This window comes from Typopeltis vanoorti, chromosome 5, assembly GCF_054136105.1.
Source record: "Typopeltis vanoorti isolate ZY-2024b chromosome 5, IOZ_Tvanoo_1.0, whole genome shotgun sequence".
NCBI classification, from domain to species: Eukaryota; Metazoa; Arthropoda; class Arachnida; order Uropygi; family Thelyphonidae; genus Typopeltis; species Typopeltis vanoorti.
The window spans coordinates 8,367,357-8,381,679 of NC_143553.1; the positions used below are offsets into that span (position 1 = coordinate 8,367,357).

At 36.9% G+C, this 14,323-nt stretch overlaps 1 protein-coding gene across 4 annotated transcripts in view; it reads right to left on the bottom strand.

Annotated features, from left to right (window-relative positions):
- LOC150106214 (neuroglian-like) overlaps nt 1-14,323 on the bottom strand; it is an 888,579-nt gene that overhangs the window by 637,438 nt on the left and 236,818 nt on the right. For all 4 annotated transcript variants that reach the window (XR_016548353.1, XM_090393042.1, XM_090393040.1 and 1 more), the window contains one exon: nt 7,572-7,797. Coding sequence is in view for 3 of the 4 variants with exons in the window: in XM_090393042.1 (XP_090249168.1) it covers nt 7,572-7,777 (206 nt within the window). In the remaining variant the exon portion in view is untranslated. The remainder of the gene's footprint in view (nt 1-7,571; nt 7,798-14,323) is intronic.

Consider the following 14,323-nt stretch of genomic DNA (forward strand, 5'->3'; position numbering starts at 1 on the left):
CAGCTCTCAGATCCATAAGTTAAAACTGGTTTGAACACTGTCTTGTATACAGATAATTTAGTGTTCTGACTAATTTCTCTCTTATTCCATATGAATTTATTCAATTGACTTCCCACCATACCAGCTTTGCTGATTCTGTTGTCTATTTCTATATTTAATTTACCATCTTCAGTAAAAATCATGCCTAAATAGCTGAAATGTTTTACTTGTTCCACAGGTTCTCCATTCACAACACAGTTGACATTTTCAATGAATCTGCCTATTTTCATTGTTTTTGTCTTTTTATTGCTTACCTTCATACCATATCTATTACAACAGCTATTCAATTTAGTCAGAGAATCTTGCAGACTTGTAGTGGATTTATTTAGAAGTATAACATCGTCCGCATAAAGCAAAGAGCTGACATTAACATCTCCAATTTTGATATCATGTTTAATACCGCTTTCCTTCATAATGTGATCCATATAGATAATGAATAACAGAGGGGATAATGTACATCCTTGTCTCACACTAGATTTAACATTAAACCATCTTCCTGTACTTCCTTCAATTCTAACTGCTGACTTACAACTCAAGTAAAGATTAAGTATTGCTTGATATAATGCCCCATTGACACCATATAACTGCAGCGTATTGAATAGCTTCTCTCTTGGCACCTTGTCATATGCCTTTTCCAGATCTACAAAACTTAAATACAGATCTTTGTTATATTCCCATGCTTTCTCGACTATTTGTCGTAAAGTGAAGATCTGATCCTGACAGCCTCTATTTGGCCTGAATCCAGCTTGTTCTTCACCAAGCTTTTCTTCCACAATTCTTCTCAACCATTTCTCAAGTATACTTGCATAGCTCTTGCCAGGAACACTCAGTAGGGAAATACCTCTGTAATTCTCACATGCAGTTTTATTTCCCTTTTTATATATGGGTACTATGAGAGCTCTACTCCAATCATCGGGAATTCGTCCCTCTGTCCAGGCTTTCTGAACTATGCAGTGCAGCCACTGTAAGACTCTTATACCACCATACTTCAGCATTTCTGGTCGAATATCATCTACTCCTGCTGCCTTTCCACATTTCAAGCCTTTGATGGCTTTTTCTACTTCAAGTATGGATATGTAATCCTGACTGCATGCCTGGTCAATGTTTTTTACCACTGTGCTGTCATCACTGCTTGGTTCTCTGAATTGGGTTAGAAATAAAGGCATTTGATCAGACTAGAGACAACAGATATGAGAGTTCTGAGCAGTGGTCAAATTAAGCAGGGGCCTCCAGGGCCGACCTTGGAACTTTTTTTATGCACTGGGCCCATACCCAAAACATTTTTGTTTTGTGACTTTTCTTCCTTTACGGTAATTATGCCTACATTATTGTGTTATTATTATTCAACAATTGTTTAGAGTTTTGAATCTGTATTTAAAGCCAACATCAACAGTCACCTGATGATGAATGTGTGATGAAAGGGATGGGGAGATTTGGTGCATCCTGTAATGCGTTATCTTGCAGCGATTGACAAGTATACATTATTGCAGCATAGTGTAGCAGAATTTTGACAGACGTGTAGCGATATTTTGTTTTTCTGGTTGGTAACACTCTCAGCAACAGTCAGTAATCAACAATAGAACAGCAGATTAATAGTTGTTTATCAGAGCTTGTGATTGTGAGAAGCACAAAGAAAATCATGTGATATTTTTGTGTTTATGTATGCCTACTATTTCAACTATGGATAAGTACATTGGTACCTTCTTTAAATGGAAAAATAACTCAGATGACAGTGATAATACAAAACGAGTTTGTAATGACAGTTTGTGTGTAGTTTCTGAAGAGAAAGAAGTCTGTAACAAATCCACAAAAACACAGGATTCCCATCAATTGCGTTGCGATAATATTAATATGTTGAATGAAAGGATAGATTTGCTAACTTGCTGGACACTTGACCAGCATTCAAAGGTAAATACAATTGGTTATTTTGTAAGGACGGAGGTTTGGGGTGTATAACATGTGCAGAGGTACAGACCCTAGGAGCAAGTTCTTCACATCAGGGTAATCACTTTGCATCAGAGTGGATAAATGGATTAATATGTATTAAAGGAGAAAGGGCTAAACAATGCCAACAAAAGCAACTCAGAAAGAAAATTTCGAATATAGAGATACCAAATCTCACAAAAGTGCAGAAGCAATTATTAGAAGTGAGAATTCATTGTGACACATTGTAGAAGAACAGAACTCTTTAGCTCACGAAATCAAGTGCCACGTGTTTCGCATTGCGTATCATATTGAAAAGCATAATCATCCTTTTGTAGATCATCCAAACTTAATTGATCTTCAGATTCTTAATGGGCTAGATGTGGGGCATGCTTTACATAGTAATGTTACATGCACTGAGATAGTGAATCATATTGCAAAACAAATGAAACACAACATTGCTGACAGCATTATAAACCATAGAACAAAAATTTCTACTATTCTGGATGAAAGTACATTGATATCTAACTGGATTGTTCTGATAGTGTATGTATAGGGTGCAATAAATGGTAGTGATGTTACAACACTATTCTTTGATTTAGTTCAATTAGAAAGCACCAAAGCAATGGACATTAAGAACTCACTTATGAAGTGTCTTGAAAAGCATGGTCTGGAAAAAGAAATCCTGCAGGAAATTCTAATTGGATTATGCATGGATGGTGCCTCAGTTATGCTAGGGAAACAAGCAGGTTTGGCAACATTGATGAAAGATTTTCCAACAATTTTAACATGGCACTGTATAAATCATCGGTTAGAACTTGTTGTGCACAATTCAGTGAAAGATGTTATGACAACAAATCATTTTGTGGTGTTTCTTGATAAGATGTATTCAACTTTTAGTATGTCTCCAAAGAACTTACGTGAACTAAGGAAATGTGCAGAACAGTTGTTCTGCAGTCTCACTAAAGTGAGAAAGATGTTGTCAACTCGTTGGATTGCATCAAGTTTTCAGGCTGTGAATTCTATTTGGAATAACTATGCATCATTGCACAGTTTCTTTACACATGCAGCTCGTGATGGAAATCGAGATAGTAAAGAAAGAGCAACATTTTAAGGGCTAGCTGGTAAACTTGAAGAAACGTTCATAAACAATTTAAGAATAATGATGGATGCGTTATCTGAGCTTTCTAGCCTCTCATAATCTTTGCAAAAACAAACTGTGACATTACCTACAGCAAACCAACTCTTGCACAGAACAAGAGAAGTATTTAAAGCTCACAAAAAAAGAGGAGGTATTTACTGGAGGGAAGTTCAGAAAACTATAGAAGCAAATCAATTCAAAGGAGTTCCCTTGAAAGTAATCTGGGAGTAGTAACAACAAAATGGAAATAAATAAAGGACAATTTTATGAGAGTATAATCACAAATTTGACAAGTTCGTGCATGACAGATAAGGACACAAAGTACTCAGAAATAATAAAAGTAGTTTTACCTGAGTAATGTCCCGATGATATTGCTGTGGACTATGGTGAATAAGAATTGAGAGATCTGTGTGATTTATTTTCTCCATATTATTGTGAGGTTATTCAATCTTATAGGGATTTTAAGCATAGTGGAGGTAAGCATGTGTCAGACGCCATGAAGAAAAACTTCTGAAGTGTGTTGAAATAATACCAGTGAGCAATGCAGAGTGCGAGCAGGGATTCACCATTATGAACAATATTGTTACACCAACAAGAAATGCGCTCATGGTTGAAAATGTCTCATCTTTGCTGACAATAAATAGTTGTGGTTCACGAATTTCCCAGTAGGATCCTCTTCCATATGTTAAACACTATGTCCCAGCGTTTAACATATGGAAGAAACAGTGCCCATTGTTATTGTAAAAGGAGACTTGATGCAGAGACAGACAAATCAAAGGAAGCCTTATGGAAACTATTGTAGACCTCCTGCAACTGTTTACTAAGGGTAAGCTCCAATATTTTTGTACACTTTCCTGCATTTCACTAGTTATATTTCAAATTTAATTTACTCATATGAGTAAACACATATGTTTATCTTATTTTATCTTTAAAAAGTACAGTATTATTTTACATTATTATTATTATTCAGGCCTCCATGAAGTCAAAAGACTCATCACGGGAGGTCCCTCCTAGGAAACAGAAAGCAAAGTCTATCATACCACTCCTTGAACTCATTTACTGTTCTCGCTCTCACCACTCTATCAGACAATGCATTCTACGGTTCAACCACCCGCCATGCAGTATATTTTACAGCATATTCATTCAAATATTAATATCAATAAGATAATAATTATTCAATGTTTCTACAGTCTAAATAAGGTAAATTAGAAATTTACTAAGGATGAGTTATTTATTTCAGCATTATTGTATTTCTTTTTTTTTTTTCACTATTTTTTTTTCTGCATTTACATAACAAGATGAATAGGCCTACTGCTTCTTCATCACTCATAATACCTAATGTTATCTTAAATTTAATTATCTTTTAATATGTTAAAAGTATTACATTAATTTGTAATTTTGTATTTGTATTTAATGTTTCTGGTGGTGTGGAAGAGAAAGCCTGATGGCTTTAATTCCACCAGAATAAATAAATAAATATAATAAAAAAAATGTTGCGACAATCTAGCAATAGCCTCACATTTATGATCCTTACTTTAGGGGCCCCAGAGCTTATTCGTTTAGAATTTAACCACTGGTTTTGAGAAATTTTAGGGAATGAACAGATGACATCAATGGCAGGATCAAATTAGAAACGAAGATATTAGGAAAGTACTTGGCATTGTTCATATTTGAAAATGAGTGAGAAGGGCTAATCAAAGGTGCTATGGTAACTTAAACAGAATAGGAGAAGAAAATAAAAGAGATGTTTGATGAAAAGATGGCAGAAAAAAAAGATCTAGTTGATTGCTAAACTATAGCTGGTTTGATGCAGTCAGAAGTCCCTAAGAAAATAGACATATAAGATCTGACAATATTGTAGTCTTGAAAAAAATAGCAGATGCATTTGGAGGAAGTGACTAAACATGCACAGTAATAAGATTTTTTAATAAGTAAATATTTCATCCTAGGAATCATAGGATATCTTCAGTAAAGTTAATTCAAAGAATACTAGGAATCAAATACAGTTAGGCCGCATGCTTACAACGAAATCCCTCTATGCATGCAATAGCGGGCTATACAATAAAATTTAAATATAGCTGAAAAAAAAAGAGGGGGGGTACATTAAAATGAGATAACATATATAAAATTATTTTACACAATTTAGGATGAAAATTACCCAGACATTAGGGATAGCAAGAATGTAGTTTTTTTTTTTTTTTCCAGGTATATTTAAATTTCATTCTATAACACGCTACTGCACGCATAGAGGTATTACATTGTAAGCATGTGCCCTAACTGTATGTGATTCCTAGTATTGTTTGAATTAACTGTATTGAAAATGTCCTATGATACTTAGGATGAATATTTACCTTATTACTGTGGTTATGTGGGTATGTTTAGTCATGAATGCTCCACAGGTTTCATTATACAACAAAGCATTTGGAGAAAAATGTTTGATGAAGTTAATAATAATGTAATGTAAACTTTATCATGTAATCTATCATAGTATCCTGTTTGCGTCTTGAGTGTACATATCAGGATTTTGATGACAGTGTGGTAAGGAAAGCGAAACTGGAATATGACAGGAGATTGGCCCTAAGATCCAAAGAAAAATCCTAGGGAATTTTTTTAGCTATGTGGCCAGTAGGAGGAGAAATGACTGTGGAAGAATGATATGGAATAAAAATGGGAATAGAGTGACTGATGCAGAGGACATAGTGGAATTGTTCAATGACCACTTTATTGGAGTATTTCATCCTGGAGGAGTCAGTTTTAATGCTAGAGGGATAGGGCAGGTTCAAGGTTTAGAGGTACAGGAGGAGAGTGTGTTTCAGATACTGAGAACTCTGGATGTCAATAAAGCTTTTGGACTGGATGGTATTTCACCACAAGTTTTGAGAGAATGTGCTGGGGAACTGACAGTGCCTTTAACCTGGCTTTTCAATGAAAGTCTGGCTTCGGCAAAGGTGCCCAGGGAATGGAAGGAAGGTAAGATAGTGCCATTGCATAAGGGTGGTAACAGACTGGAAGTGTCTAATTATACACCAGTCTGTGTGTCATCACTAGTTGTTAAGATCTTGGAGAAAGTAGTGAGGGACCGTATACAGCACTGGGCAGATGAGGTAATGTTATCTGTGAGAGTCAACATGGATTTATGAAAGGGCGCCCTTGTTTTAGCAATATGCTGGCCTTTTATAATAAAGTTACAAGAACATTGGATGAGGGAAAGGCATATACTGCAATTTTCTTAGACTTAGCAAAGGCATTTGACAGGGTGCCACATGATAGGCTGATATTTAAGTTGCAACACATGGGTCTGGATGTCAGATTGGTCAACTGGATTCAGGATTGGCTGTCTGATAGGTATCAGAGAGTTGTGTATGGTGGAGTAGTTTCAAGGAGACAGAAGGTTACAAGTGGGGTCCCACAGGGCTCAGTACTAGGACCTATATTGTTTAACCTTTATATCAATGACATAGCCAGTGGACTGCAGGGGGATATTCAGTTGTTTGCAGATGATGCGAAGCTGGGAAGGATTATTAGTAATAGTGCAGATGTGGTAGCCCTGCAAGAGGATTTGAATAAGCTAGATAGATGGGCAAATGAATGGGGGGTGTCAGTTTAATGCAGCAAAATGTAAGGTCTTGAGGTTTGGGAAACATCAATGGGATGCTGCATACTCTATGAGAGGAGTTATACTGGAGGAAGTTAGGGAGACAAGAGATCTGGGATTGATGATTGATAGAAACCTGAAGTTTAGGGGACATATTGCAAAGGTGCGGAAGGTAACACAGAGAACTGCTGCAATTATGAGAAGGACACTGACCTGCAGAGATAAGAGGGTTATCATTGCGTTGTATAAGTCTCTGATCAGACCACACTTGGATTATTATTCTCAGATTTGGTCCCCAGGATTTGAAAGGGATAAATTAACTGTGGAAAAGATACAAAGTCGGATGACAAAGATGGTCTCAGGACTGTACAAGGATAGTTATGAGAATCGGCTGAGGGAATGTGGATTGCAGAGTTTGGCAGATAGAAGAAGGAGAGGTGATATGATTGAGACTTTTAAACTGTTGAGAGGTGGTTACAGGGTTGACACTGGGGATTTCTTTCACTTGGTTGAACAGCGGGAAGGAGTGATGACAAGAGGCCATCCCTGGAAGTTACGAAAGGAAACTGTGAGCAAGAGGGTGAGGAGTGGTTTCTTTGCATGGAGGGTGGTTGAGCCATGGAATGCATTGCCTGATAGAGTGGTGAGGGCGAGTATGGTCAATGAGTTTAAGGAGTGGTATGATAGACTTTGTGTTTCTCAGGAGGGGACCTCCCTTCAATGAGTTTTGGTAGACTTTGTGTTTCTTAGGAAGGACCTCCCATGATGAGTCTTTTGACTCCATGGAGGCCTGAATAATAATAATAATAATAATAATAATAATAATATAATATTAATCTAGGGTGAAATAATTAATTTCAATATACTACTTACTGTGGCTGAGGATTACCCTGTGCTTTACAGTCTAACATAAATGGTTTGTCAGCTTCTTCTTGTGTCTGAGGAACTTGGAAGAGTTGTTCATGTGGTGGCTGAAGAATTATTGTTGGTGGAAATGGCACTGTTGTAATTGCAAATATTGGTAAAAAGGGAATAAACAGCATACACAGCTGCAGGGTTGATTCTGGTAAACTTGCCATGATACTATTTTTTTTTTAACCTGCAAAGAAAGAATGACCATTTAATGTGTGTGTGAGAGAGAGAGAGAGATTGAGAAAGAAATAAGTATTAACAATATCAAAAATCAACATCAAGTTGACTTAATTACAGATTAAAAATACAATCAATACACATGCTGTATTTAATTTAATGGGAAAGTAAACAACCTGTGAGAATATAATTATTATTATTATTATTATACACCTCCAGGGAGTCCAAAGACTCATCGAGGGAGAGTATGCCAACAGCATCGAACGATTGGTCCCCTTCTAACTACTAACCGCGCTCAAACTTACTTAACTGAGCCATTAGTAGCAGAGGCTCTACCAATCGACCAACCTTTGCCGGCTAATCACACAAGCTGCCGTTTAATATTCCCTTAGCTAATATTATAATCACTAATCCAGTCCTAAGCAGAAACTATATTACTTGACTTAAAAGAATTGCTAAATCAAATTCAAGTTGTGAAGAATTTTGGGTAATGGTGAACAGGTGATTAAAGTTCCGAGTACAAATAGTAAATGGAATGCAAGTGACTGTTGCAATAACAATAAGGTTACTGAGAAGAACATGAATATCATTTAATATATCATTTATATCAAATATATTTAATATATCATTTAATAATAAACCCCACTCACAGTTACATCTGCTGACAAAATGATCAAATCTAAAACTCTCGATCCTCACATGCCCTGCTTTGTATACTGCCTGAGATGGTAGTCTCTCAAGAACTCGAGAAATTCAGTATAATTTCTGGGAAATTCCCATGCTACTCCTCTTAAACACTATTAATATAATTAACAGTTATTTTAGCCCATTTTTGTTTAGGAGTGTCCCTTATATTTAATACATTGGCTAACATAACTCAAAAGGGGTGTATATATATATTTTAGGGCATTATAGGCGAGTATAGAAGGCAATTATGGCAGAATAAAAAATGTGGAAAAATTATGTACATACCTTGTTTTTGGTTTAAAGATGCCTTCTAAATCCAAGCTCTTGTTGAAAGGTTGTGTGTAAATGGGGGGGGGGGGAAGAACATGGGGATGTACTTGAGACACGGAACCCGGGTTACTATTAATAATATATATATATATAAATATATATATATATATTATTTTGTTGTGGGGAGAGGGGGGGGAAGAAGGGGAAGGGTATCCTTATGTGGAAACTGGGGCAAATCGCCCCAGTTTCCACATAAGGATACCCTTCCCCTTCTTTCCCCCCCTCTCCCCACCACAAAATAATATATATATTCATGACCTTAATATATTCATGACCTCCTTTTCATCTGCACTTCCCTTTATATATATCTTTACTCATCCATTTTACACCAAATCTTGTTCTCTTTTTCACTCAATTTATACAACTTGGCATGTCTGCTAATAAATATTTCTTCATTAGTTCCCATGCACTGACAATATTTCACCCTTCCAATTCTTCTGCTCATGGAACTACCCAAAGCTGATTTCTAAGATTATAATCACTAGTCTTACAATTCCACATAAATTCATTTCTTCTTCTTGACAGTCTGCATCTATTTATCCCCCCCCCCCAAGTCCAGCCTGCATGTTCACTCTCTCCAACTGGGGGCAGAGATGATATTCCAATTATAGTCACATACGCTGATGTCAGGCCCAAATCTAAAATGCTTGAGCATCTTGTTATTTTTCTTCTACTACATGTTGCCTGAGGCATTTGTTCCTCAAGAAATTTGAAAATTCCATTCCTCTTCCCAATTTAAGTTGCTGCAGTTAAAATCACCTACAATGATCACTCATTTTGACATGCCAACCTAAAATGCCTAAGCATTTCTTGCTCCTCAAACTCTGTATTTCCTGGTCCATAGCAACATCCTACAAAATATCCTGCCCTGCCCACTCCCACCATGTATTCTCAAAACCATTCATGCCATTTCCCTCATCCTCTGCTCTAAGAGGATTGAACCATCACTTTTCATAAGCAATACTCTACCATCACATTTTCTCTTTATATCCTGCTGAAATACACTAACCCTTTCATTTCTATTCCTGTCAGTATATCATCTTCATTCAACAATTTTTCACTGACCCCAATAATCTTTGGAGTGGTTCAGGCTATCAGAGCAACTAATTCATCCCCTTTATACCTGATACTCCTGGCATTTGTATAAAGAAGCATCAAGTAACTAACTTGATGAAGTAACTAGAGGCTGTAGTGTTTTGGACTTGGTCATAATTTTATAATATGTAGTTATTTTGAAATCAATTGTTAATGAGGTATTAACACTGCCACCAGTTTGTGAGAGTGATCACAAGGTACTTGTTTGGAAAGTGATGAAACAAGAAAAGGTTACTGCCAAAAAGGGATATATAAGGAATTACAAGGTGGGTGATTGTGGGAAGCTCTGTAGTCAACTAGCATCAATATGATGGGTATATGAGCTGGACAACTTTCATGTTGACAGTGCATGGGAATTCATAAGGCAGTATCTCACATGACACGTCAGATGTATAACTGCACACCAAGGGTTAAGCAAGTAAATAAATAGACGTGAAATGGATGAAGAGTGAAATCAAGCAAGCTGTGTCTGAAAAGAAAACATTACAGAGGAGGTACAAAACACTTTGTGGCAATCGGATCCATGAAAAGTATAAAGTGCAGGCTAGTAGGGTGACAAGCATGGTAAAGAAAGAAAGAAAAGGTGCAGTATGAGATTAGATTGGATGGTCAGGCTAAGATTACTTCTGATATATGGTAACAAGAGGAATAATAATTATGGGATGTACATACTGGTGGAAATTCGTGACCATTGCAAAGGATATAGGGGAATTATTGAATGAGCACTTTATCAGCTTATGTCATACTGGTGTAAATGATGCTGTCAATATGTAGAAGGTAAGCAAGTATTAGAATTGGAAGTGAAAGAATCTGAGGTATATCAGGTGTTAATTAGTAATAAATTTAGTTTGATCCTTTATCCAAGTGTAAGCAAACAAAGTTTGCGTCTGAAATATCTTCAGGACTGAGGCAACTCGTGGTAAAGGTGAACCAAGCTCTCATTACTCCTTATCTTAGTATCTCCCATAATGCAAAACACATCTTCTTGCGGACATGTATAATGCTATGCATTAAGGTAATGGCCATTACCAGACCGGTTTCGACCTTTATTGAGGTTTTGTCAGTTGGAGCCAGACCCAGAGATGGTGATACCAAGATGGAAGCAATGGAGAAGTCATATTTACCTATATGAGTTGCCAAAAGGTGTCCCACCTTATTATTAAATTACTCTGGATTTAGAGAAATATGTTGGAAGTTTTTTTCTCAACATCTTTCTCTAAATCCAGAGTAATTTAATAATAAGGTGAGACACCTTTTGGCAACTCATATAGGTAAATATGACTTCTCCATTGCTTCTACCTTGGAATCACCACCTCTGGGTCTGGCTCTCACTGACAAGACCTCAATAAAGTTCGAAACCGATCTTAGGTTAGATGTTGATACGACTGTGGGAATGGATGACATATCCTCATGTATTTTTACGGAATGTGCAAAAGAGTTAGCTATACCCTAGACCTGGTCATTCAAATTTAAAATTCAAATATAATACAAAAGAACTTAACCCATCATATGACATGTAGCCAGCAGACAGAGTCCATCTTACTATCAATTAGGCCGTGTATTCGAATCATATTATAGGATGAATTTGATATTTGCAAAAGTCATTAGATGGCAATGATTTTCAATGTGACTGTGCTCACTGGAGAGTCCAGAAAAGGGGGGGGGGGGAAGCAGCAGGATTCATAGTTTATAAGCCTAGGTTCACAGAAGGTACTATTGTTATAGAAACATGCAACCGTTTGTGGACAGGACAACTGTCATAAGAAAACATAGTAGGATGAGTCTCGTGTGACAAGTGCAACTCCATACAGGTCTTTAATAATAATATCACATGAGGTAAAAATATAGATAAAATTACTGACAAATCTATATTAATTTCTTAATAGAAAGTTGGAATGGAAAGCTAGAACTCTCTTACTTGGTCTTTTGACCTTTTGCTTGAGCTTACTGTGGATTATTATTATTATTATTATATTATTATTCAGGCCTCCATGGAGTCAAAAGACTCATCGTGGGAGGTCCCCCCCCCCTAAGAAACACAAAGTCTATCATACCACTCCTTAAACATTGACCCTTCTCACTCTCACCACTCCATCAGGCAATGCATTCCACGGTTCAACCACCCTCCATACAAAGAAACCACTCCTCATCCTCTTGCTCACAGTTTCCTTTCATAACTTCCAGGGATGGCCTCTTGTCATCACTCCCTCCTGCTATTCAACCAAGCGAAAGAACTCCCCAGTGTCAACCCTGCAACCACCTCTCAACAGTTTAAAAGTCTCAATCATATCACCTCTCCTTCTTCTATCCACCAAACTCTGCAGTCCACATTCCCTCAGCCGATCCTCATAACTATCCTTGTACAGTCCTGAAACCATCTTTGTCATCTGTCTTTGTATCCTTTCCACAGTTAATTTATCCCCTTCAAATCCTGGGGACCAAATCTGAGAACAATAGTCCAAGTATGGTCTGATCAGAGACTTATACAACGGAATGATAACCCTCTTATCTCTGCAGGTCAGTGTCCTTCTCATAATTGCAGCAATCCTCTGTGTTACCTTCACCACCTTTGCAATATGTCCCCTAAACTTCAGGTTTCTATCAATCATCAACCCCAGATCTCTTGTCTCCCGTACTTCCTCCAGTATAACTCCTCCCATAGAGTATGCAGCATCCCATTGATGTTTCCCAAACCTCAAGACCTTACATTTTGCTGCATTAAACTGAAACCCCCATTCATTTGCCCATCTATCTAGCTTATTCAAATCCTCTTGCAGGGCTACCATATCTATACTATTACTAATAATCCTTCCCAGCTTCGCATCATCCGCAAACAACTGAATATCCCCTTGCAATCCACTGGCAATGTCATTGATATAAAGTTTAAACAATATAGGTCCTAGTACTGAGCCCTGTGGGACCCCACTTGTAACCCTCTGCCTCCTTGAAACTGCTCCACAATACACAACTCTCTGATACCTATCAGACAGCCAATTCTGAATCCAGTTGACCAATCTGACATCCAGACAATGTGCTGCAATTTAAATATCAGCTTATCATGTGGCACCCTGTCAAATGCCTTCGCTAAGTCTAAGAAAATTGCAGTATATGCCTTTCCCTCATCTAAAGGATCATATAAATGATCCATGACAAGACTATGAAATAATGATTTATTCCAATCAAATACCAAGCAATGCAATAATCATAATATCAGTAATAATGATATTAGTTTTATATTTTATTTCAGTCTCTAAAGCCAGTATCACTCTCACTGTTGTCATGAATACTGCATTCTGAATCTTGATGGAGTCTGAAGATTCATTGTAAGTCTACAGTAACTACTATTCATTCAGTGCCTCTTGTACATCATAAACTTATTCAGTGATAAAGCATTGTGACTGATACTGGTAACACATTTCTCCAAGCAGTAAATCTAGTCCTTATGTTATTGCTAAAGACTCCCTTACAAAATATTCAGGAATAACACTCTTTCTCTATCTCTCTCACTTTTGTCCAGTCATGTATTGAAAATTTCTCCAACATCTACTCTGTAACCAACTATTAACTAAATTTTGTAACCTAGAAACCCTCAGTCTATCCTCAAAGAAAGCATTCAACAGACTAAATTGCCATTTAGGTCACTCATTTCTAGACCCCTCCACTGCTTCCACCTCCTTACTGGATGCTTAAAGAAACCCAAACAACCAAATTTGTGCAAAATAAACACTGAGCATATCATAGCATTATAGAGGCTGTCTTATCTTTGCCTCTCAGTGTGCTTCTTAACATCCAAGTGTTTCATTGAGTAATTCTGCCACTTCTGGTCAAGAAATGTCTTGACAAATTGGTTGGGCATGTATGTAAAAGGAAGGTTATCCTAATTAAAGATTTTAATCATAGTAATGTAGATAGTGTTTAGAAACAAGGAGAGTAAATTTGTTGAATTTCTGGAGGATTTTTAAGCAGCATATGCTGGCCTGGTTGACCTGAATAGTTACTGTATCTGCTCTCAAACCAACCAGCGGCAGCTATGAATTCCGCTGTAGGCATGGATGTTTCTTAATGTCTTTAGTAGTGGAAGATGAACTTCACTCAGTGTGAATCCATCACCTACAAACTGGATGCAGCTTGAAAAAAATTCCATGTTTGATCTGTAAAGCAGGGCTTTCTAGTTTAAGTAAAAATAAATAAAAAATACAAATAAATAAATAAATATATTAATAAAAATAGAAAAAAAAATTACAGGTTTACAACCTTTCAGAGGTGGAAGTGATGGAAACAACATGAAGTTTTAGAGCATTAGATTTGGTGACACTAGTTGAATCTTCAAATTCAACTAGCATCAATAACATGGACTGATGAGCTGTGAAGAAAAGAGATTCAAAGAGTATGAAAATTGATTAGGAAGCATTTGACACAAGTAG